Source organism: Triturus cristatus, chromosome 8 (genome assembly GCF_964204655.1).
Source record: "Triturus cristatus chromosome 8, aTriCri1.1, whole genome shotgun sequence".
Lineage (NCBI taxonomy): Eukaryota > Metazoa > Chordata > Amphibia > Caudata > Salamandridae > Triturus > Triturus cristatus.
The window spans coordinates 332091777-332118844 of NC_140591.1; the positions used below are offsets into that span (position 1 = coordinate 332091777).

General features: G+C 50.2%; 1 protein-coding gene across 3 annotated transcripts in view; it reads right to left on the reverse strand.

The window, feature by feature from the left end:
• FLT3 (fms related receptor tyrosine kinase 3) overlaps positions 1 to 27068 on the reverse strand; it is a 581742-nt gene that overhangs the window by 121949 nt on the left and 432725 nt on the right. For all 3 annotated transcript variants that reach the window (XM_085621634.1, XM_085621633.1, XM_085621635.1), the window contains one exon: positions 470 to 576. In XM_085621634.1, coding sequence (XP_085477760.1) covers positions 470 to 576 — 107 coding nt within the window. The remainder of the gene's footprint in view (positions 1 to 469; positions 577 to 27068) is intronic.

Consider the following 27068-nt stretch of genomic DNA (forward strand, 5'->3'; position numbering starts at 1 on the left):
GCTGAGTTACTTTACGCATCCAAAAATTATCGGATGCGTTAAATAAAACAAACCTCATAATTCCTACACATGCATAAATAGGGGTTTATGCACAGGTCAGAATAAACGACCAATTCCAAATCAGGCTCTAAGCTACACATTATAAGACCCCTTCATGCAAGCAGGATCCCCCTTCCTGTCTCTAACCGTAAAAGTTGTCGGAGGGATATTGGAATCACTAAAGAGTTTTGGCAATGTCCATGCAAGAAGCAGAACTGGCTAGAAGTTGAAGTGGAAGTGTGTGTTGCAGGTGGTGAAAGAGGGGGCCTTCTAATAAATTTTGGTCACAGGCACTTTTTTTTTACAAACTAATCACTGAATTGTAATGACAGATCCCACTAAATACGAAGTGATAATCAGTGCAAACAAGAATGAATAGTTTTTTAATTGAATAATAATGTCACTCATCGAATGGTGCTCTTAGACTTACGTTTCACAAACAGCGTGTACCTCTTCTGCACATGCTCATCCTCGTTTGCCGCATAGAATATGTACTCTCCAGACTGATATGAATGATGGCAGAACTTTGAAGAAAAGCTGTTATAGATAATGGAAAAAAGGATACCATTATGTGGAATAGATTTCACTCTAAGATGTAGTAACAAATCCCCAAATAATATGCATATTACCACACTAACTGAGGTTCTCTTAAAATGAAACGTTTAAGGGAAAAGATTTCTTGTCAATGATACTTGCAATCACAATGGAACACATCACAAGTGTTAAGGGGCACCCTCCCCGAAATGTCATTTGTGGACTATTTTCATTGGGCTGAACCAATATGTTCCTATTCTGTGGAAAAGATTAACTCTTAATGCATGCCCTAAACATTGTGGGGCCGATTACTATGTTGGTGTGTCCGACACTGACAGCATGTCGGTGTCAGACCCACCGTTATCTACCCTGGGGCCCGCCCGTCACATTACGATGCAGTGGGGGGAGCCATCGGGCAGAAGGACCGTCCGCAGCGCTTCCTACAGGCTCAAGGAGCTCATCGGTGCGTTGGAAAGACACCATAATTCGCCGTCGGGATTATGGTGTTATTTTCCACAAGCCTTTCCATGTCGGCCTTTCCGACATAGAAAGGCTGTCGGAAAATGACTTTGAGGGTCCCTAGCAGGGCCCCCTTCCTCCTGGCCCTCTGCTATTGGGCCTGAGGTGCCTCCCTAAACATCTCTGCACCGTGTGTACGGTGCCTGCCATACAATGCAGGGCTGTTTACCAGCATCCATTTCACTATGGCAGCTTGTGCTGTGGGCCTTTTCTGCCAGCTGAACAAGCTGCCATAATGAAACGGATGTTTTCGACGGCCCTGTGGGCGGTCACATCCAAATGGCGAGGTCGGTACCGCCGACCTGGGGTTGGGCGGCTCCAGACCAATACGGTGTCACGCCCACATCATAATCAGCCCCTCAGCTTCAGGTTCTGTGAACTAAGCGCCCCGGGCACTGGATACAAGTAACGTAAGAAGTAACCTTTTCAACAGAGGTCAAGCACTGATTTACAACATCATGACTTTTGCTGCAATATCTCAAAATGTTATTTCCTGGATAAAATATTTCGTCCTTATGTTAATGGTGTAGCAACTGTATGGTGTTATCTCAATATTTAATTACATAAAGTTGATAAATCACAGTCTTGAATCCATCACTACCCATCACGAGGTACTCTATAATTCGAAGCTACAGTTTATGTGCACAATACAAAAAACCCAATTAAAAATCTGGAAAGACATTTTGAAAACTACATTTGCTCTACTGTGAACATGAAGATATTTAATTGCATTTTCAGGAGAAGGTCCCTTTCAATGGATGCCTTAGTGCGTTAGATGCTCGTCAATGAGAAATAGGGACATCTGCAAGCAGGGCCGTAGCTGCAAGATGGATGGGGATGCTGGGGGAGGGACTTTGTTGATAGGTGGCCCCCTCAAACTAACTTTCCAGCATTCAATGCTGGAAGGTCAAATCGGTGTTCAAAAGCAACTGCAATTAGAGCAAGAACAAGTCTGATCCTTGTAATAAAAAAATCTAGAAAAACAAACCACTCTATTAATTCATGATGCAGGTATGAATAAAGCTTCCCTTGCACGGCCAGGAGTCAGAATGGTCTTGAAATAGAGACTTATACATGCCAATATAGTAATGTAAATGCAATATATGTGAAGAAATCCTGTCATTAAAACTAAAATAACACTATTTTTACACACTTGCTCCATCTTTATTCATGGGTACTGTTGGACCCGGCCTCGTGGCGTGGTCCTTAACCCCCTGGATTGTGGCCGTTCCCCGCCCCGGCCGTCACAGGCCACCCGTCTGAACTGCACCAAGGCCCTTCACCCGGAGCTGCACGTGGTCGCATACTCCTCGTGGCTCCGCCATCTTGTTGGCATCCACGTCACACCGTGCACCAGCCGGCGCGACCCCGCTCAACCCGGCCTCGACCCCAGCGAAGCCCCGACATCGAGGCACCACGAACTAGCCAGGGGGTGCCGCAGGAACCATTCATCGCCCCCGGCGGAGGACAGTATCGATGGGACCCCCAACTGTCCTCCCCTCTCGAGGTGTGATCGCCCTGCAACTCCCATGGGCCTGGCGCCTCCCCTGCTGGGCGTCTGGCCACCTCCACCCGGCCACTCCGCCCCCTCGGGCGCATAGGTCCGGACATCAAAGGGCTCCAGGCCTATATCTGGGGCGACCCCACCACAGCTCGGCAGTTGTATCCCGGAGTCGAGAGCCCTGCTGATTGAATCGCGGCTGACCCTACGGAGAAGAACTCTTGTCGGAACCATCACGAGCCCTGCTGACTGCGTCGCGGCTCCTTCTTGTGCACCCTTTCTGAACCACCTGGAACATCGGAGCCCTGCTGACGCTGTCGCGGCCCAACCTCGCTGAAACCTTCCTCGGAGCCCTGCTGACGACGTCGCGGCTCGAGCTGAGCAGAAACCATCTTGAGAGCCCTGCTGATTGAATCGCGGCTCTCCACGAACTGTACGCCAGAGCCCTGCTGACGCCGTCGCGGCTCGACCCATCCGAGATCCGGAGGTCCTCCAGCTTGAGGATAAGAACTGGGCCCCAGGTACCCTCGTACCGCACTCCTGCCAAAGACTGTCCCGCTACCCCTACCCTTCCAAAGAGACACTGAGACTTTTGGTGGATCCCTCGATCCCTTCGTGTAAATATTGACCTCGTAACCTTTTGATTGCTGATAAAGAATTGCTTGTCACCAGACAACCTCCTTGAGTCCTGTGTGGTGGTGTTACTGTGCTAGTACGTGATAGGAGAAGGATCTCACAGGAGACTTCTCGGCAGCGCTCGGCTACTTCGTGCAGTGAGAGGGCCCCCCCTTGGTGGTCTCACCGACTCCTCGGGGTCCGCCTTCCAACATTTGGTGGCCAGCGACGGGATCCGAGCCGAACGCAGTACGTACCAGCCAGTACCCACTAGCTACCCATCCAAACGGATAGCATCATGAGCAGCCAGGAAAACAACGCGACAATGGAGTTCCGGCCCGAACGGCTGGAAGAATATACGCACAAAGAATTAAAACAGTTCTGCAAAGACAAAGGCATTGCAACCACCAGCCTAGGTACCAAAGAAGAGATGCAGAAAGCTCTGAGGGCATGGTTGGAGGCCGGGGCAGGCCCCTCCCAGGAAGAAGGGCCCTTGCCCCTGACGGAGACCACAGCAACCGCACTGACTCCGGCAACCGGAGGAAGAAAGAGCCTAGAAACCGGCCTCTCCGAAGAAGAAATACGAGAGCGGGAAAAGGTCCGGAGCCACGAGCTAGAGCTCGCCCGACTGCGGCTGGACGGCGAACTCCAGCTGGCAGAAAAGAAACTGGCCCTCGAGCAGCTACGCCTTCAAGAAGAAATAGAAGAGAAGAGACGACACCGGGAGTTGGAGGAAAAGAAACTAACTCTTGAGCACGAGCGCAGTCTCAAGGAGCTCGAGATCAAGGCCAAGAACGGAGGGACCGACACCCCCAGTACTAGAGACACTCTACCGCCTTCCGAGGCCAAGGTACACATCCCGAAAGAGGTTGTCAAGGAGTATTACAAGAATGACGACATCCAACAATGGTTTAAGGCCTACGAGGTGGCCATGACCTCCCATCGGGTGCCCCGAAAAGACTGGGGCGCAGGCCTGTGGGGGCGATTCCTGAGTGAAGGACGGGACACGCTGCTCCAGCTACCAGAGGAGGTGATGACCTCCTACGATCACATGAAGGAGGCCCTGCTCACCCGCTACGGGCTAACAGCGGAAATGTACCGCCAGCGGCTCAGAGACTGCAAGAAAATCCCGGGTACCACATGGGTGGAATATGTGGACTTTTTCAGTCGGGCCCTAGAAGGGTGGATCAAAGGAAGCAAAGTAACAACCTACGGGCAGCTGGTCGACCTCATCGTGTGGGAACATCTTTCCAACAATTGCTTCGTGGAATTGAGACAGCACCTCCTCGACAGCAAAATGACCGACCCGCGAAAACTTGCCGTCGAGGCCGATCGATGGGTCAACTCCCGGGTCCCCCGGAGCTCAATGGGGGAGTACCAGAGGAACCCCAGCGGACCCCCACGCCAGCGCGGTGGGGGGGGAGGGCCGAACAGGAACCGAGACCCTCCCGCCGGGGCCCCCAGGAGCCCCCCTCGAGGGCCACCGCAGCCACATCTCTCCCCGAGCCTAGCTCGAAGGGTGGGCCCGGCCCGACCCGGACCACGGCCACCAGTGACCTGCTATGGCTGCCAACAAACCGGACACTTTGCCAGCGATCCGGCCTGCCCTCTGAACCGAAGAAACGGGGCCGGCGGGCCCCCGCCCCGGCAGCTGACAGCCGCCGCCTTGGGGGGAGGAGAAGAGGAAGAGGAGGCCCTCGACCGAGAGAACACTGAGTGGGAGCCGGCAGCCATGTCCCTGGTCTGCCTGGGTAGCCGCGAGATGGTACCCTGCGCCCCCATCCCAACCAACACCCAGAAGTACCGGCAGCAGGTCACGGTCAACGGACAACGGGCCGAAGCCCTTCGCGACACGGGCGCCAGTATCACCGCTGTCCGCTGCCACCTGGTGACCCCTGAACAGATTCTAACGAATGTGCTGTGCCCCGTAAGGACGGCCGACAACAGTGAAAGCTTATGCCAGATGGCCCTGGTCCCCTTCGAGTGGGGAGGGGTGACGGGCCTGCTGAAGGTGACAGTGCGCGACGACGCCCCGGTCGACTGTCTCCTGGGGAACGACTTGGAAAGTTCCCCCTGGGCTCAAGTAGAGCGGCAAGAGCACCTCCGAATGTTGGGACTGGCTGATTGGGCCTGCGCCATCACCCGGTCCATGACCGCCCAGGCCCCCCGCTCATCCTCGACCTCCGGGACCGCCCAACCCGAGGGGCTCCCACCCCCTCCCACCAGCGGCGAGGAGGAGGCGGACACCGACCCTGGACCCAGCGAATCCTCCCCCGAAGAGAGGGCTTCTCCGAGCGCCCTACCAGAGCTGACGCAATGGCAACACGAGGGTCGGCCCCACCCGAGAACAGTTCCAGCAAGAGCAACAGTCCTGTCCCTCTCTCGAAGGGGTCCGACAACAGGCGACCGCGCAAGCCAACGGTGACCAGACCGGCACCCACTGGATCTACTGGGCCGCGGGCCTGTTGTACAGTGAACAGAAAGTAGCAGAACTCGGGGCCAGCCGCGTGTTGGTGGTCCCCCTCCGCTTCCGGGAGTTCCTTCTTAACCTGGCCCATGATGTGCCCCTCGCCGGACACTTGGGGCAAGACAAAACGTACAGTCGTCTGGTGACCCACTTCTACTGGCCCCGGATGCGGAGAGATGTGGACAACCACTGCCGGTCCTGCCAGACCTGCCAAGCCAGCGGAAAGACGGGGGGTCGGGTCAAGGCCCCCCTCCAGCCCTTTCCCGCCGTCAGCACCCCGTTCGAACGGGTCGGAATCGATATTGTGGGACCCCTGGACCCCCAAACCGCCCTGGGCCACCGCTTCATCCTGGTCCTCGTGGACCACGCCACCAGGTACCCGGAGGCGGTCCCGCTAAGAACTATAACGGCCCCTGTGGTAGGCCGGGCCTTGATGGGGATCTTCTCCCGAGTGGGATTCCCCAGCGAAGTGGTGAGCGACCGCGGCACGAACTTTATCTCCAGGTACATGCGGTCCCTGTGGCAACAGTGCGGGGTCACATACAAGTTCACGACCCCCTATCACCCTCAGGGGAACGGACTGGTTGAGCGGTTCAACCGAACATTAAAAGGGATGATCCAGGGCCTGGAAGAGCCCCTCAGGCGGAAATGGGATGTCCTGCTGCCCTGCCTCCTGTTTGCCTATCGGGAGGTCCTGCAGAAGTCCCTGGGGTTCAGCCCGTTTGAACTACTGTATGGACACCCGGTCCGCGGACCGCTCAGCCTGGTCAAGGAGGGCTGGGAGATGAAGCCCCGAGGCGCCCCTCCTGACGTCTACCGATACCTCCTGACCCTCCGAAACCAGACCCGCAAGTTCCGAGCCATGGCCGAAGCCAACCTCGAGGCCAGCCAGGAGGACATGAAGCGGTGGTACGATCGCAACACCTCTACTGTAGAATTCGAGCCAGGTCAGAAAGTATGGGTCATGGCCCCGGTCAAACCCGGCGCCCTCCAGGACAAGTGGACCGGGCCCTTCATGGTGGTGGAGAAGAAAAGTCCCGTCACCTACCTGGTCGATCTGGAGTCCCCCCGGAACCCCCTCCGGGTCCTACATGCTAACAGGCTAAAACCCCACTTCGCCCGGACCGAACTGAGCCTGCTGCTGGCGACCGACGAGGGGTGCGAGGACGACTCCGAGCCCTTGCCCGACCTCTTGCAATCCGACATTCACGATGGATCGATCGAAGGGGTCCAACTCGCCTCGTCCCTGACCCCGGAACAGCGCAACGACTGCCAGCAATTACTGCGGGACTACGCAGCCCTCTTCTCTCTCACCCCGGGGGTGACCCACTGGTGCGTCCACGACGTCGACACCGGGGAGAGCCCCCCCATACGACACAGAGCCTACCAGGTGCCTGACCGAGTGCGGGCCTGCATCCAGGCCGAAGTAGCGAAGATGCTAGCCCTGGGGGTCATCGAGCCTTCCGACAGCCCGTGGGCCAGCCCTGTCGTCCTGGTGCCCAAGGCCGCAGCTCCCGGTCACCCCCCGGAGTTGCGATTCTGCGTGGACTACCGAGCCCTGAATACAGTAACCAAGACAGACGCACACCCGATACCCCGGGCCGACGAACTCATCGACCGCCTAGGGGCCGCTCGCTACTTGAGCACGCTGGACCTCACCGCCGGGTACTGGCAAATCCAGCTCACCCCCGGCGCCCAAGAAAGATCCGCCTTTTCGACTCCGGATGGGCATTACCACTTTCGGGTGATGCCCTTCGGAATGAAGAACGCCCCGGCCACCTTCCAAAGACTGGTGAACAAGGTTTTGGCCGGGCTTGAGGCCTTCAGCGCGGCCTACTTAGATGACATTGCCGTGTACAGCAACCACTGGGCCGAGCACCTCCTCCACCTGAAGGCCGTCCTGGCCGCCCTCCAGCAGGCCGGGCTCACAATCAAGGCCAGCAAATGTCAAATCGGCCACGGATCCGTGACCTACCTGGGCCATCAAGTGGGGAGCGGGCGGGTGGCCCCCCTCCAAGCGAAGATAGGTGCCATCCAGACCTGGGAACCCCCCACTACCCAGACCGCTGTCCGGGCCTTCCTGGGCCTCACCGGATACTACCGGCGGTTTATCTGGGACTATGGGAGCATTGTTGGCCCCCTCACAGAGTTAACGTCCAAAAAGCAGCCCAAGAAGGTACACTGGACACCCCGCTGCCAAACAGCCTTCGACACCCTAAAAACAGCCATGTGTACTGCTCCGGTGCTGCAGGCCCCGGACTACCAGAAGGAGTTCGTGGTACAGACGGACGCCTCCGAGTATGGGATCGGGGCCGTCCTATCCCAAGCCGACGAAAAGGGGCTCGACCGACCAGTGGCCTTCATCAGCCGACGACTACTGCCCCGAGAGCAACGCTGGAGCACGATTGAGCGCGAGGCCTTCGCTGTGGTGTGGGCCCTCAAGAAGCTCCGGCCCTACCTCTTTGGCGCCCACTTCCGGGTCCAGACCGACCACCGGCCCTTGCAATGGTTAATGCGAATGCGGGGCGAGAACCCCAAGCTGCTGCGATGGTCCATCTCGCTACAAGGGATGGACTTTGACGTCGAACACCGGCCCGGCAATGACCACGCCAACGCCGACGGCCTGTCCCGCTTCTTCCGCCTTGACGAGGAGAATCCCCAAGGAGATGGGTGACTCTCCATGCCTTCGGCTGGGGGGGACGCCTGTTGGACCCGGCCTCGTGGCGTGGTCCTTAACTCCCTGGATTGTGGCCGTTCCCCGCCCCGGCCGTCACAGGCCACCCGTCTGAACTGCACCAAGGCCCTTCACCCGGAGCTGCACGTGGTCGCATACTCCTCGTGGCTCCGCCATCTTGTTGGCATCCACGTCACACCGTGCACCAGCCGGCGCGACCCCGCTCATCCCGGCCTCGACCCCAGCGAAGCCCCGACATCGAGGCACCACGAACTAGCCAGGGGGTGCCGCAGGAACCATTCATCGCCCCCGGCGGAGGACAGTATCGATGGGACCCCCAACTGTCCTCCCCTCTCGAGGTGTGATCGCCCTGCAACTCCCATGGGCCTGGCGCCTCTCCTGCTGGGCGTCTGGCCACCTCCACCCGGCCACTCCGCCCCCTCGGGCGCATAGGTCCGGACATCAAAGGGCTCCAGGCCTATATCTGGGGCGACCCCACCACAGCTCGGCAGTTGTATCCCGGAGTCGAGAGCCCTGCTGATTGAATCGCGGCTGACCCTACGGAGAAGAACTCTTGTCGGAACCATCACGAGCCCTGCTGACTGCGTCGCGGCTCCTTCTTGTGCACCCTTTCTGAACCACCTGGAACATCGGAGCCCTGCTGACGCTGTCGCGGCCCAACCTCGCTGAAACCTTCCTCGGAGCCCTGCTGACGACGTCGCGGCTCGAGCTGAGCAGAAACCATCTTGAGAGCCCTGCTGATTGAATCGCGGCTCTCCACGAACTGTACGCCAGAGCCCTGCTGACGCCGTCGCGGCTCGACCCATCCGAGATCCGGAGGTCCTCCAGCTTGAGGATAAGAACTGGGCCCCAGGTACCCTCGTACCGCACTCCTGCCAAAGACTGTCCCGCTACCCCTACCCTTCCAAAGAGACACTGAGACTTTTGGTGGATCCCTCGATCCCTTCGTGTAAATATTGACCTCGTAACCTTTTGATTGCTGATAAAGAATTGCTTGTCACCAGACAACCTCCTTGAGTCCTGTGTGGTGGTGTTACTGTGCTAGTACGTGATAGGAGAAGGATCTCACAGGAGACTTCTCGGCAGCGCTCGGCTACTTCGTGCAGTGAGAGGGCCCCCCCTTGGTGGTCTCACCGACTCCTCGGGGTCCGCCTTCCAACAGGTACTTTAATTGTGCTAAAATAATTGAAGAACACTTTAGGAACGAGCAATAACTTTGTGGGTGTTCACCCCATCCTCAATGGCCATTCCTGTAACCCTAAATCTGATTATACGACTAGAGAATGTATACGATTTGCATATTGCTGATTCATAAAAACAGAAAGAATTTGCAATGGGAACTTTCTTTTTGATTATCTGCTGACCCTAAACATGTGTTTACAAAATGTCTGGAATACACACTTACGGTTTGGAAAACAGGTGTTAGTCAATTTCTTTGCACGTGTCACTAACTTACAAAAGTTTGTTCCTACACGAGCGTGGTATGACTGCAGAACTTGGATAGTTTTGGAAAATGGGCATGGCTAACACTCACGTGACAGCATAACTTCTAAATGTTGTAGTTTACACCCAATATTGTGATAGTGGCCCGTCATTATCCATGTGGCAACAATAACCAAACTGGCTGAATGGGAAAATATTCCTCTCCCCAGACCAACATATGATACTTCAAAGGTGTCACTCATTTCCCCTCATTATAATAGAGCATGAGCCCCATGCCTTACATTTCAGTATCCACAAATGCAGACATGTAACTGAATATATTGAAATATATTGGCGGATTTTAGCCCCATAGCAGAATGCAAGATTAGAGCTCTCATATTCTGCTCCACTATGTTTATGCAATGAGGAGAGGTGACTATGAGTCACATAACATCTGCCTCCTGGCAAGTGACTCTGTTGTCTCATCACAAGAACTGACACCCCGTTGGGAAGTGATAACGCTGTACCAATGAGAACAGCAGCCTTCCTAGAGGTGATGATGCTATCCAAGAACATATTAGCAGACCTGTGGGAAAATGGAAGTGAAAACCATGGGAGTATAGGAGCTCTAGTTAGATAGTGTGGTGCCGTCCATCAAAGGTTTGTCAGCCCCACTGAAAAGTGATGGGACAATCCGCCTTATTGACACGGGCAAGACAGACCACAAACTCCACACATCTGGGCTGGCCTGCCAGTTGCACATTCAAACGCTGAGAATGCCACCAAAGACTTTCATCCTTTTGAGTTTTATAAATCAGAATTTTATATTGGGGAATAGTAAGTTCTGTTATTTGAGGAACTTAGAAACAACAAGCACTGTGGTGTGGTCTTCAGTACCAGGTACAAATATCTTATTATTGTACAAGGATTGGCAGCCCTACTGAGAATTGTTAACTGTTTGTCCTACTGTAAATGCTGATAGTGTGCCACTGTTATTAGAGTGATGGAAGCCCTACTGAAAGCTGCTGGTATTGTTGATGGAATTTATAGTGGCCCTTCTTAGAATGAGTGTACCCTCCAGCTGACGCTCGAGTCATAGTCATTGAATGAAAAGGGCCACATTCTCCGTTCTGTTTTCCAATCCCAATGATTAAGTATTTCAAGCCCCAGTGGCCACTTTGCTTCGGCCCCACCCAAGTAGTAAGCTGGGGGGAAGTCCTTCTTACATTTTGAATATTTATTTTTAGGGACCGGATGAAGGAGCAGAGGTTGAGGACATGCTTATGTCAACATCGAAGTCCCTGCTCTTCCCTCATTCTCTTCTAGTCCAACTCACCCCAGGTATGAGTAGGGGGACTGGGAGAGAGAGAAAGGGAAAAGAAGGACCTAAAGGTGATGGAATAGGATTAAAGGAAGAACAAGAAAAAGAAGAGGAAGGAGCAGGACAACAACAGGGAAGACCATGGATCATTACATCCTTCGGCTGTTTTGAAAACTGGTTTGGCATTTGGGGTTTATGTGATGGAAAGGTGTGTGCATGGAGGTGGGGCTTTATGTACTGGGCCTGAGGAGACACTGTTATAGCAACAGAGCTTTATGCACAGGGAGGAGACAATGAAGATTGAAATACTAGGGCTAGGCCAGTCCCACATTGGACTGCATTGTACTGGCCTGCCAATATGCGTCTTATGTATTGAGGACAAATGTGAATATTGGCATGGCAATCTGTGAATTACATGCAGGTGGGGTAATATTGATAGTGACGTGTCAGTGTGCGTTTTACACTGACATACTTTAACTGTAAGGCCAGGGCCTGTATGGTGTAAAACATAAACGAAATGCATAAAGTACTCATGCCCTAACACCATGAGCATCACCCCCAGCACTGAGCAACTCTGCACATCTTTCCTCACCACGAAGCAGCGATGGCATATTTGAGCATTAGTGTAAACCCATACTGTCTGGCACATTGAGCATACCACTGATATATCTGAACATTCTTGATAGATTAACACATTAAACATCGTATTATTAGCACAACCTTCAAATATTTGAGCAAGTCATATGTACAGGAATTGTAATGGCTTGTTGGTATTGACCAAGAATTATAGCGATCTTGAAGGATGCCAGACTTACATTTCCCCTAGACAATTTATCAGCTGCCTGAAGCCACGAAACCCTAGTAATGCCCTCAGCCACCCCCAACCACTCTCCACACAAAGTGAATCTCCAGAGTAACTTTTTCCATTTCCAGCACTGCAGGCCCAACATCTCAGATTGTCATAATAGGTTTGTAATATTTTCCTGGTGATGAACACTCAATGCCATTTGTAAAATTAGATATGGGATAAAGTGACTCCTACCGTATATTATAAGGATATTGAAAGTCACAGAGGAATTCCATGATCATACAGAAGAACAAGGCTGAAGGACAAGTTCCTTTACAAGGTTATGGAACTCTGAGGTGACTTGCAATATCCTTATCATGTACCGTAGGGGGTACTTTATACCGTATAATACATGGTCACACCAGTACCTTTCCAACTAACCATTTAAATCCTTGGTGTATGGCCTGGTTGGCCAAGATGGCAGAGGTTCTGAGCTCCTGTCCGTCTCTACTGATGCAAAGTTGTTTGGGGCGCTGGTGTGCCCAAATGCATCAGTGCAGGGCTTAGTGAGCTCCCCAACTGGGCAGGAGGTGGCGGTGGTGTGTGGGCCCCATGGCTCGGGGGAGGAGAGAGACCTGAGCCACATCACAGGCAGTCCGTGTGAGCAATATGGAGGCCCACAGCAAAGGAGTGGGACACCAAGTGCCATGTGCCTGTGCCATGTGCCATGTGCCTGACGATCGCTCCCGCTGAGGCCGGATGTCATGAGCGCGGGTGGCTTGGGCATCCTAGCAGCCCTGTTTCTGTGGACTAACAAGGGCAGGTGTGCCTGGGCGGTGCCCAAGAGTGCAGTAACTGGGCTGGGCGACCTGCAGCCTCCCCAGGCGGGAAGCCGTGCTACACTTGGCCGCCAGTAGATGGAGCAGCTGACACTGGGGCCTCGCTGGGTCTGGACAAGCGATACAGACCCAACTGGAGCTGCAGTAGGTGTGTGAGAGGGAGGAGTTCATTCCCCTCCTCTTTCCTTCCATCCCCTGTGCTCAACTAGGGGGCATCGGGACTAATAGGACCGTGCCTACACGGCGGGTTGACCTGCTGCCCACAAATAATCTACTGGAGTGATAAAGTGAGAAAGGAACATGGGTTCCTTGATCTTTGTGATTGGAGGTGAATGTTTGCATTGTTCAGCATTCCGTCCATCATTTGTTCTTTTTGCTTTTGTTGTTCATCCGGTCCCTAAGTGGGAATGATATGTCCAGACATGGGTCCCGTGCTCACTGTCCCACTGGATTGAAGCTAGCCTGGATGATGAGGGGTGACACTCCAAAACCGGTCCTAGGATGCTTGTTTACAGTCCAGGGAGGACTTGGCTTGGCAGTTCCGGATGGACTGTTCTCATGAGGAGCAGGGTCAAGACTGATTTGCATTGGTTGGGTCTAAACTTGGGTGGTGTAGTGAGCAAAGAAAGTTGGATTAAACCCAGATCTTTGTGACGGTGGTCACCAGGGGCTGCTTCTAGCGGGAAATAGATATAGAAACTCTGGTTGTCCTGCCCAAACCAGGTAGGCCACCAGACCAATACGGCTCATACTGGCCCATTTCCCTCATTAATACGGAGGTTAAACTCTATGCCAAATTGCTAGCTAACCACCTCTTGCGGGTGACACCCCAAATGGTCCACCCGGATCAGTGCGAATCTACAGCAGCACCCACACATAAAATGTGTGTGTATGGTGTGGAGAAGCAGCCTGGAAGGGAGGAGAGAGGTCCCTTTTTACCTCTCACTCATGACAAGGCTGATAATTCTCAGCATGATGGGCAATCACAATTCAGTTTGTCGAGGTGTGATCCTGGGCTGACAGCAAGTCTTAGAGGTGGAACTGAGAGTCCAGCTAGATTTTTACAATTCTTCAAGGCAGGGCAAAGACACACTGTGACAAGTCATACATTGCAAGAGGCAAATAGATTTGAACTTTTTAAAAAAAATATAGCACACCTGTTGCATTTCTGACTATTTTGGGGCAGAGAGTGTGCAATGAATGCATATGTCCTGAAATTCCATGTCCTGTCACTGATTCAGCTATTTGTGGTTCACTCCCTCATGACTCAACCCCGTCTGACACCAACCCTCCCTCACCAGGTTTGTCAGTTTTTTCCTTTCCAGTACTGATGGGAAGCCCTTTATCTGCTATTCATAAGAGCATGCGTTCGAGGGCGATAATGATAGGAAGCGTAGATGATACTGAGCTGAGGCAAGAAGATGAGAACTCCACTCCCTGAGCAACACAGGATAAGGGGTTCCAAGGTAGACTTATAAACAGTGGGCAAGTGGAGGAAGATGTCAGAACTAAGGAAAGGAACTTCCATGTAGTGTGTGTCACAGGGCAAGAGAAACAGCCATTTATGCCACCTCGAACAGGATACGTCAGACAAGAACTAGACCGCAGATCCCCACTCTGCTGCTCACACATAGAGGCAACAGCCGGTTAAACAAGGAGCAGGCCTAACCTTAATACTGTGGCACCATGATCAGTTTTGCCTCCCCTCCCAAAGTGTAGATGGAGTTCACTGAGGGACCACATGCAAATGGAGGAGGCAGGTGGGGCGAGGAACATGACAAAGTCAGTCGAAACATGCTTATGTGGTATACACTAATAATTACCTTTTATGTACCACAATACAAATTGACTTTTTGGCACTTATGTCCTTATTTTGAGTTCCTCGTATTCTGTTGCAGGCATACTGGGAACTGGAATCACCAACTCTGTCCTGTATCCTGCACTAAAATGCAGGATTATGTGCTATTTTCCTAAGAATTGAGAATAACTTATAGACCCCGGAATAGTGGGTCCTATTCTGTGTGTGTTTTCCCCATACTGTAGAAAAGAATGAGCCCACATCTGCATCTATTTACAACCAGTTTTAAGCAGATGATAAATGGATGTGGGGTTTGTTTTGCCTCATGGTGGAGGTAGCAGATAGTATGGGGCAGAGGGAAGATTATGAGTAGAAGAGAGAGCTGGGGGAGCACTTTGTGCTCCCTCTTGCTGCAGAAAGATGACAAGGTGCTGCAGTTGCCCACAGTCCCAATAACTGCTCTATCAGGTCCGGGTCCAATTTCTAAGGGCCTGAGATTACTGGGTCCTGTATTTGCAGGTAAAATTGAAGACTGCGATATGGAAAATCGTGTAACTGTCCAGAGTGGTATCCCTGTGAGACACAGCTATGGGAAATGTGTATAAAGTGACTGAGTGGTGTTTGTTGCTACCCAAATAAACCAAGTCAGTAGAAACCTGCAAGTATACAAACTTCTGTCTTACATGTTACATGCAGCTGCTTGTAGAGAGTGCATAATTAACTGAGCTATTTTAACTGGACTCTAACTTGTTACCTACATGTTAAGGGTCAGCAACAAAAGCAGTAACCAACCAAGAATACAAATGTCTGACCCAACTTTTTATGCAATACACCTGCTCTGGTACCAGGCATGTTAACCAACCGAGATATGGTAAGCATGAAAAATCTCCATTATCTACAGATCTTCAGAATGTCAATGCTGCATGAGGCACTACTTTCTAAATTCATTGTTCAGAGAGTAGTGAGTTAGGATTACAAAATACCTTTCACTAGATAGGGTGAAAGTGATTTTGAGCCCCTCATCTCCCATACAGGAAGGATGAGAGAGATGATATGGCCCGTAAATGCCTGAAAACCCAGAGCAGAGGTGCTTTGTGACTAGCTGATTATGTCCTGAACTTTAGTGTCATCAGTGATCACTGGCATGTAAGACTAGTAGGGGCAGATCTATATTGGAGATGCGCCACTTTTACGCCGCCGTTGCGTCACTTTTGTGACGCAGCGGCGGTGTAAACCCTGCGCCACATTGCGCCATATTTACATCGTGACGCATCTATGGAGATGCGTCACGATGTAAAGCCCTGCGCCACGTAAAACCTGCGTCAGGTTTCACGTGGGCGTGTCGACAGAGGGGGGGGGGGCGTTCCGTCGCAGGAACGCCCCTGAAAAGTGACTCAGTCAAATCTATAAGATTTGACTGAGTCACTTTCCCAACGCTGATGCACCAAAACCCTGCGCCTGCTTGAAGCAGGCGTAAGGCTTGACGCACCATGTTAGGGATAGGGTAGGTTGGAACAGTGCTGGAGTTGCGTCGCGCTTGCGACGCAACTGAAGCACTGCGCCAACCTTACGCCATCGGATGCGTCACGCATCTGTTTATTCCTGCGCCATGATGCGCCGCATTGTAAATGCGGCGCATCATGTGTGGCGCAAGGGTAAACTTGCGTGACGCATCATTCCTGGCGCATCCTTGCTGATTTGCAGGGATGCGCCAGGAAACATAAATCTGCCCCGTATTTTTCGGAGAAACCTAAGCTGTTGTAGAAGGCACAGAGCAAAATCAGATCCTACTTTTCAGGCAGAGTGGCCTGAACTCACACCCTTGCACACAGCTCCTGCACTGCTATTAGCCCTTTCGCATCAGCTCCCACCGAAGACATGCATACCGAGCGAGTGGCAAGCAGTGGCTTGTGATAGAGGCACACAGTTTTAAAGTAAAAGCTTACCCATCCCTGACCACTCCAAAACCTGCATGCAGTAATACCTTAGTCATCTTCCCAGAGCTTGCTTTCGGCAGTCAAGTGATGGTAAGGAAAGGACCCGATCACCTCCTCGCAAATCCGATGGGGGCCTCCTTAACCTGACTCTGAAAAAGTATTGAGTGGTAGTCCACCCCGAACACCCCCACCCCCCAAAAGATACGGCCATGTCACTACAACACAAAAGGACCAAAAGTTAAAATTAAAAAAGAACACTTTAAAAGGGGTGAGTCTCTTATTTTTGTCTCTTATTTATGCAACTTTTTCCAAAACCACAGCAGGCTTAAGCTCCGGTGGCACCCCATGCCACGATCTTTTTTGGTGCCCTCCCCCCCCCCACCCCCCCCCCCCAATTGAAGCAGGCGTAAGATTTTGATGCAGTGGCGTCCTAAAAGTGCCGCAGTGAAATCTTGTAGATTTCACTGAGTCACTTTTACGAGGCCCTCCTGCGTGGGAACGCCCACCCTGCAAACATTATACCCGACGCAGGTATAATGTGACGCAGGGCTTTACAACGTGACGCATCTCCCTAGATGCGTGACGTTGTAAATAGGCCGCATTGTTTGCGCCTATGTTGCGTCAAAAAAGTGACGCAACTGCAGCGCAAAAGCCACGCAAGGAGCTTGTAAATCTGCCCCTCAGTGTTTATTGTTTGTCTTTCTTACAGTGCTGCTGATACCTGACAGCCGCTTCAAAGCACCTGTTGGCAGGACAATACATACATCCATGAAACTCATACATCAGAGTTTCGAAAAAGTCAAGTACATATACACGGCAGGTGCACATGATGCCTTTGGTAGACAAAAACGTAAACAATACACACCTGAAGAGCGTCAGCCTGCCCCTCCTGCCTGGTCCCCCTGCCTGCTCACGAGCAAGCACAGCACTCCCAGAACACACTTGAGTAGAGTTCCAATTGTAGATAACATCACTGGCATGCAGAGACAAGGGGCAGATTTACAAGCCCCTTGTGCCACTTTTGCGTCACTTTCCCCATGTTAAAAGTGACGCAAAAGTGGTGCAAGGGGCTTGTAAATCTGCCCCAGGGTATGTTATGATGCTGCTCAAGCACTGGGCCCCGGATGCAGCGCCACACCCTGACAAAGGCGTGAAGGAATGAGTCAGAGTTGGTTCACTTTGGGGTCACACCAGCAGCACAGTGGAGCAGTGACAGTCAGGGAGAGGTCCATTGTTCTGGGGCTTTGTTGTGCCAGTTTTATTCGGATGTGTGCTCTGAGCTCGGTGCCCTGCCTGTGCGCTCACGTGCTCCGTCCTCCTGGGCCCAGTATTCCTAATAAAATTAACTCATGATTACCAGCAGCAAAACCAATTATTCTGCCTCGTAACCGAGAGAGGAATTATTTGGGGGTGTTCCATCCCATACACCTCCCCTGAAGCTATGCCCCTGAGCGTATTGAGTTTTAGGGTCTAGCGGAAAGAGGGCTCGATAAGGGCCATTTGTAGGTCCCAGTAAACCTAATATTACTGATTTATTTGTGGGATGCACATTATGCCCAGTAAAAGACTCCGCAGATGTCTATTGGTCTTATTCTATCAGCCTCAAAATTATGACAGACCCAACTAAAAAGCCACTTAAACTTGGAATCTGACAGGAGAAAGCGTATTTGGATATTTTTGCTTTTGGTATTTTCGATACAGCATGTCATTTGATAACATTGTTGAGAGACACTCACTATGATAGTTAAGGATGTATTTAACTCACAAACAGGTGTGTCCAACATTACTTGGTCATCAGGCGATCTTGCATCTTAAACTTGAGATACCACATGATTTGTGTTGACAATGTCTTGTTCCGTGCTGCCCCTAACTTGCCTTTTGTGATTTTCTTCTCGCATGTAGACTTTTTATGGAGCTTTATTTAGTCTTTCATTCTCTCCCCATCCCCTACCGGAGATTGCCCCCTCTCTCTTGACTTTCAGGGGATAACTTGAGATCCTCTCAGGCCCGGCATCAGGGCATTTCATCCCTTTCTACTCATAGACTCCTCTTCCCAGGAGGGAGCAGATTGGAGACTGCAACCCCAGCCACAGGTCTGCTGGAAGCTAGAAGCATTCAGAATGTGTTGTGTTCCTCACCACAGGGGTTCACATTGTGTTTGTAATAAAGCGGCCTTAATATCTTTTTCTGTCTTTGTTTTAACGGTATTTGTATTGGCACTCCACATGTCTGCCATTTAGATTGTGGTGCTCAGTACATGCGGGGCCCATACATCAGTGTGAAATGGGCTCCTTCAAACATTAGCCCACCCTGGGTGCTCCTGTTTTCCATCAACTCTCCTTCTGCTTGAATACCATCTTCCCTATTTATCTTCTTTCCCTCTTTGACTAAGCATCACCCACCACGCGCCAACGACCCACTGCATATGTGTACAACATTGCCCCCAGTACCATGTTAGTTTGAGCCAAAAACACGTTTCCTAGGTACAAGAAATGTATAGACAAAGTTCATGATGAGGCAACCACCAGCGCTAGCAGGTGGTGAGGGGTGATATGTCCTGCCTATGTGGAACCTCAGGGCTGGTCTTAGTTGACCAATTCTTTCTTTGTGCATCACCTACAACCAATCAAGGAACCTGTGATCAATGCCCCCGTCCCTTCCTCAACAGAAGAAGGACCAGTAGAGTAAGGGAACTTAAGGAGTTGTTTGCAAATATCAGTGGTTTGATCGCCACCTTAGCCGCGGTACAGTTTTTGAAAAGAAAGCCATGGTAGACGTGAGAATGCTTCCCATGAGGGGTGACAAGAGTCTGGGAAGGACATTTCTCTGCGCGCGTAAGAGTTTCTCTAGCAGGTCAAAAACGTTTTATGAGGATGGTCCCCTTTTTATAAATACATTTTCTATGGATGCATGTTTTATGGTGTTTTTATTTGTTGTTGTGGTGAAAATTCCCATAAACATTTGTGTTGGCTGATAAGTATTTGGGTCCCTGTCCCCTTGTGCATCTTCCTGATGGCAGTTCTTACTTTCTGAGGTTGGTAAACACCCTCACCTGTCCAGCCAATGCTTCATATCATAATATCTACAATAAGAAGTAGATCGGTGTGTGAGTGCTGTGACATCTCTGTGTAAGATTTTGATATTAACAGATTCAGAAACAACTGTGCGAACATTTTTACTGACGGAGCCCCTTTGGCCCAATTCTAACACCAATTCCAACACCTGTAAATAATATTCAATTAATGTATAGGAGGCAACCAGGTAGCTACCTCTCAATTAAGAGCCCCACCCTTAATGATGCCACCTGCAAACCCATGGTTCTATCAGCCAAGAATCTTTACAATGACTGTTTATCTGTCCCATATGGAACATAAGTCACAAACACACAATATATAACCTAGAAGGGATACGTCGATTACAAATATATATAAAAGTACGTCGCAGACTGATTACATTTAACATTACCTCATGTCTATAAGCAACATTTGGATAGAAAGCCAGAGAATGATATCCTAATTTACTTGAAAACTTGATGCCACTTCAGACCTGAAAACAGGAACAAAACATGCATATGATGCTACTTGTAGGTACTTGAATGGCTTCCCTCACAGACCCTTAATACCTCGTCAAATGTCTCATGACCACAGCGTGGCATGCAGACAGGTCTACAGTTCCTGAAACTCTGCAGCGAATCTGTCTGCCAGCGTGGAACCCAGGCACAAATTTCTTTGGCTATCTAAATGTTTTTTTTTTCAAATTAAATCTTACGAAACGTCATATCAGATGCTGACAAACCTTTTGGAAGTCCTTCTCTAAGGCTGGTAACTAGCTGCTGGGGAAGGCTGGCTCAATTCCTAGATGTCACGGTTAATTTTTCTGGAATAGAGCTTCATTGCTGGACCTCCACTTTCAATGCTGGTGATATCAGCAAACATGAAGAAAGGATGGGTACTTCATTGAGACATATGGATTAGCAGTCTGAGAGGGATGCTGAATGGCAACTGGAGAAGTAACAATGACAATGGTTACTGAGCCAGCACTCGCCTATCAGAAGCAGCACCGTGTGCTCTCCCCCTGCATCCCTATGGAACATTGACATTGAAAACGGGTGTCTTTGGAAATTCATCCATGTAAGACAATCTGTGACCAATAAAGTGCACAAGGCATAAACCCTTATGCTCCTGCTAATGGGGTAGGTGCGCAGAATTCCAATTGGGCATCCTCTCTGGAGGTAAATAGGACTACCAATGGCGTTCGCAGTGCTTTGGGTACTATCAGAAACCTTTCTGGAAGTACCCATTTTATAAGAATTGAAATGATTTGACTGGTTTGGTCTTCATCAAAGTCCCTCTCCCATGTAAGTAAGCTGATGTCAAGGATGATAGATGCTCTTCTGCTCAGCTTCATAACTCCTGAGCTAACCCTGTCAGTCTCAGACAACTTGTCTCCACTTTGGCTATCGATATAGGCTTTGGCCACCGGATTGTCAAGGTTACTAACATTTTCTGTCTGTTTAGCATTTGTTTGAGTGCTTTGATGGAACAGTACATTGCTGATAATTGCTGTAGGATTCAGTTGGCTTGTTCAGAACATATCTTCTACTGTCCATTCTAGGTAAGACTCATTTTTCTGCATGAGACGTTTCACAGTGTTTTCAGATTTGCATCAGTAGTTGCCAGTTTCCCTATTTAGCTTACTACAGCCCAGGCACGGGTATTTTGTACATTGCAAGATTCATGGCATAGGAGATCATTTTCACATTATTATTTTTTTTTTATAATTCTTTTTATTAAAGTATCTTCGACATAACGTACCATACTTAACATGCTGAGGAGACAGTACATTTCAAGTATTTTAGTTACTGGATTACATAGATTCAAATCTTAGTACACAACGTGGAGCAATTAGGGGGGTGTGAGGCTATCCTCTTCATTCATGTGTGCCGGCGGGGTACAAATATCGCCTCAGTAGGAGTTCCAAGGCCCCCAAACCCAGTTCCATTTCCTGGGACACCCTCTGGCTATGTAGACTGACTTTTCCCTGAACATGCGCCAGTCTAGATCTTCCTTCCATGATTCTACCCCGGGTGGTTGAAGGGCTCCCCAGTGTCGTGCGATGTTTCTCTTCACGATCATTACAGCCAGTGTGGCCCAGAGCTTTGTGTAGGAGGTGAGGTCCGTGGGTTCCCATATGTTCAGGCGGCACCTGCACGCCTCCGGACGCGATTCAATTGTGAGCATCTGTATAGTGCGCCAGTAAGTTTGTATTTGGTCACACTCCCATATTATATGTATGAAGGCGTCTACACTCTCCACTGCCTGCTCTACCCATACACATTTTCACATTATTTGAATCCAGTAGAACTGGGAAATGCATACATACTTTTTCACTTTATGTTTACTATTTGAAGAGCTTTTCTGCGGACAATGCTAATGTGCAGGAGAAGAACACTAACTGCTTACTACAAAGTAAATCTAATGCAGAACCATTTTTAATGTATAGTAGATGTTTAATGACTTGTTTCCAAAGGATCCAATTTACACTTTTGAAAGTTGTAAAGCTTTCATTGAACTCTGCAAGGGCAGCAAGAATATTCCAATGTTAGGCTTCACGTCTTGCTGCTGGCATCAATAACATCAGAAAGGAAGATCCAAGGCAATCACTAACAGCAGATGAAACCTATCTTCTCAATAATCATTGTTCATCTCCAGGGCAAATGCCTCCTTGTAGTTCTGCATCTTCGCCCCATAGCCACCTATATTACAAGCTGCAGAACCATAAGGCCCGGATGAATGTTATACTCATTCTAGTATGGTATAACTACTCACCATCATGGTGTCCTCTAATTATGACTTACATATCAACTACTGTTGGAATTGCTCTGCAGGGTGGCAAAAAGCATTAGCATAAAAATAGAAGCAACCCCTCACCCGCTAACATTAGAATGCTTCATCATCTGGGTCGCTCCATGGAGAGCACTGATCATGGTGCTCAGCAGACTCCATGTAAGGTATTGGAGAATTGTATGTTGTTATGTACTGATTGAGATAACTAGGGTCCAGAACCAATGGAATTAAAATGTTGTCAGGTTAGGCATTGTAATTGTTTATATTTATTGGAGTAATGAAACGCGTACCCCCTGCAAGACTAAAAGAAATGATGAAGTATGAGGATGATGGCACTATTAGGACATCTTTCTCTTACTCTGAGCGGTTAACATTTTCCAGTCCTTCTGGTGAACTCAGTCATCTGCAGGCTTTCACCAAGACATTACTGGTGACCCTACAATAGCTATTCTATTTAGACATCATCTCTATGGTGGTTGTATCTACAGTCATTGGGGTCATGATCTCTATCCTATATCTAAACCTCAACAGTCTTCAAAGTACTCGTAAGAAGAACACAGCTCCTAAACTGCAGAATATGATACAGGATGCTTATTCTTGTGTTCTGAAGTAGCTGGACCTGCCAGTGCTTCCACCCCCCCCCCCTTCTTCTGCTGATCAAAAGTCACCTGACCAGTGGTTTCAAGTGTACCATGCCCATGGCGCCAGAACAATCACAGCCATCTTCATGCCCAGCATTTTTAACCACTGTTGTACCTGGGCCCCTTGGCTGCATATTAAGGCTTACAGGATCAGTTGCAGGCATGTTTCTCATTCTCCCAAAAAGTCAGAATGCCCTTGTAACCTGGCTCCAATAAAGTGCCAATCTTGGGTGGGGGGCAGAACTTTCTTCATCTATCTACAGATCAGATGAATTCACAAGTCTAGCATATTTTCAATGTATTGTCTTTACATTTAAGAATAGGCACAGATTACCCGATCACTTTCATTCCTTGGTTTGTGTTTTATTGCATGCAGGTATGTTTGGAAATGTATGGCTGTGTGCTTTAATTTTTAAATGAAGGTTTATGTAATATGTTAAACATTTATATCTTTGCAGCAACAGATAGATGGAAATTATATATATATATATATTCACTAAAAAACAAAGGTTACAAAGATGGTATAGTTAGGTACTCACATTAAGCTCACAGACCAACTCATGCCCCCACTCACACCCCTGCACACTTATCATGCACCCACTAACACACCCACACATCCACTCACATACCCATTCATATACCCCTACAAGTACTCACACAACCACTCATTCATCCATACAGTCACTCACATAGCTACACCCTCACCCATACAGCTACTCACACACCCACTTATTCACCTATACAGCCACTCTCGCACTCACTCAGTCTCCAATACAGCCTCTCAACACAGCCACTCACTCACCCATACAATGATTCACTCACTGTCTCATGCACCCGCACATCCTGTTACATACCCATTCACACATCTATTCAAGCACTCACACATCTGCTCACTCATCCATACAGCCATTCACACACTCACTCCAATATAGCCACTCACACATCAACTCAATTAACCAACCACCCAAACAGCCACTCACTCACCCATACAGCCACCTACACATCTAGTCACTCACTCTTACAGTCATTCAGACACCCACTCAATCAACATTAGTCACTCAAACACAAACTCACCTATCCACACAGCGAGCCACACACCCACTCATGCACTCATACGTGTACTTACTCACCCATACAGCCACTCACATAGACCCTCACTCTCAAATACAACAATTCACACAACCAATAAATTAACCAAAACACCTACCCAGTCACCCATACAGCCACTTATACACACAGTCACTCAGCCATACAGCCACTCACATATCCACTCATAGACCCATACCGCAACTCACATGCCCATACAGCCACTCAAACACCCACTCACTCACCAATACAGATCCTCACATACCCACTCACTCATCCATGGAGCCACACACCCACTCACTCACCAATGCAGGCAGTCACACAGCCACTCCCACATCCATACAATTACACACACACACACACTTATTAACCCATACAAGTACTCACACACCCACTTATTCACCCATGCTGCCACTCACTAACCTACTCACACATCTATTCAGCAACTCAGACATCCACTTACACAGAGATACACACAGCCACTCACATAATATATATGTTAGTTATAGTATCACTCATTAGTAGTACACAAAGTATAGTAATTTAACTTTTGTAATACCTTAGTATATATGTTTAACACTCATAAACTTTTAGAAAACACTCACACTCACTGGATGATGTCAGCAGTGATGTCATTTGAGATGTCATCTGTGATGTCATGAGTGATGTCACTCACTATGTCATGAGTGATGTAACATGTTAGGTCATAAGCAGTGCATTGTGCAGGCGTACACTGTGAATGAGCTACATACAAATACATATATCATATAAAATGCAAAGTTTGTACCTTGGCTATAACCACAATGCAGGGAAGGGCACATTTGTGGCAGCCCTCTCTGTCATGCAGTGATATCATTGCCTATCCTAATTAGCTCTGCAGCTATTTTTTAAGATCAGTTTTCTAATTTATAGTTTGGGCCTCTGACTATGGTTAGTTGGCACTAAATAAAATGAATAAACATGGCCTGTCTATGGTTCAGGAATCTGGGGCATGTGATTATTTTCAAACCTTCTTCATGGGTGATTGTGCCCATGATTAAGAGCATCCCATGGGCCACACTTGTTTTGCCTCGAAGGAGTTGCTCGTGTGATTTGGATCCCAGCTCCACTGATTTTTTATTTAGAAATCTGTTTATTGAGTTTTAAATTTTGCAGCAAGAAAATTATACAATGCAGTACCGAATGGCAAAGAGCATAATTACAACTAATACACAGTAAGGACTCAGAGCATGTCACATATAAGCATAACACTTTACACCAATTGAGGGGCATTCAGTCTGGACTAAAGTTGTGACCCGTGAGTCTGTAATGACAACTACCATCACGCGTGATGTTGCAGTCACTGTGTCAGCTGAGGGTAGCAAGTCACCGCCTTATTCACCATAGACGTATGCTGCCCAGTGTACCCCCTGATCAATAATCAAACAGCTTTGTGCACCCGCACTGCAACTGGGGAACTGTCCTTCTTGCCACAGAACAACGAAAAACAACATCTAACAGCAGCTCTCCTGTCTCAATTCTAGGCGTCCTTCTCCCTCAAACCCCCCTCCCGTCGAGTCCCTCCTCCGGCCCCCACCCCAGGAACGTCATGTGTATTAACATCCGGGCTGCGACGCGCAGGGATGCCAGAATCCAAGCAAATCAGCCCCAGCGCTGCGGCACCCCGTCAGATCGGACCACCTCCCTGCAGCTAACACGGGTCCTGCAGCTCACCCTCGACCCCAGCCAGAGTCACCCCATCAGATTGTAGCAGGACCTGCAGCATCTCTCCCCATTGGAATGCGATCGGTGTCATCCGGAGGCCCAGCGTTTCCTCTCTCCGAAGTGCCACCTCCTCCGCCTTGGCCCAGACTAGAAAAGAGCCGCGCCACGCCCGCACGTGTGGCGCAGCGTCTGCTTTCCAGCGTTTAGTGATGAGTCGCTTTGCCACTATGATCCCCAGGTCTATAAAACGAGATGCTACCTTGACCGGGGGCGACCTATGAAAGAGGTGCAACAGGTAAGTAGGCCACTCAGGGGGGATCTCCCGTCCCGTACACCGACAGAGCATCCCGTGTATCGCCTGCCAGTATGTACTCAGTTCCGGGCAGCCCCACAGCATGTGAAGCAGATCAGCATCAGCTTCCGCACAACGGGGGCAGCTGGCATCCACACGGTGGAAATACCTATTAATGGCGGCAGGCGTTAGGTAGGCCCTATGCAAGACGAAGAACTGTATTTGACGGAATCTCATATTTCTAGGTACCCTCCTCGGCCCTTGCAACACCCTGTCCCATTCTTTGTCTGCCATGGGGCGGGCGAGGTCTCCCTCCCATTTCTCGCGTAGTGCACCCAGACTTGGCACAGCATGCGCGCGTAGTGCCGCAGCAAACCACCTGATCAGGTGTCCCCCGTGGCCCAAGACATGGAGGTACTGCATCACCAAGTGTTGTTCCGGCTCCTCCCGTAGGTCTCCCCAGTGCCCTGTGAGCGTCTCTACCAGGGCCCGATGGCGGAGGAACTGGCCCTGCGCTAGCCCCGTCTCCTCCGCAAGGGTCGCGAATGACAACAATTCTCCCTCACGGTAGAGATCCTCCAACGTGTGGATATCCACCGCATGCCAGTCCCTCAGCTCCGCGGCCCCAAGTGTGTCCCGGCCGCAAGGGGAACCCTCCAGGGGCATAGCTGGGGCATAAGGGATCCTGGCACTGGTGAGCCGGAGGCTTCTGCGGTAGCATTTGCACGCCACCGCTAACAGCACCGGTGCTGGCCGTGAAGCACCCGTCGTCGGGTGAAAGATCCGCAGAAGCTCCGCCACTGCCATCGGAGGACTCTCCGCTGCTGCAGTATCCTCCTGACATCTGTCCGCCAGCCACCGGGCTACCCATTGCAACTGCGCCGCCAAATAGTAGTGTTCAAGACAGGGCATTGCAAGCCCGCCCTGGCCAACGGGAAGGCATAGCTTGGGCAACGCAACCCTATGGCGTGCCGCTCCCCAGACAAAATCCCGGAGGGAGCGCATGAGGCCGGTGAAGAAAGATG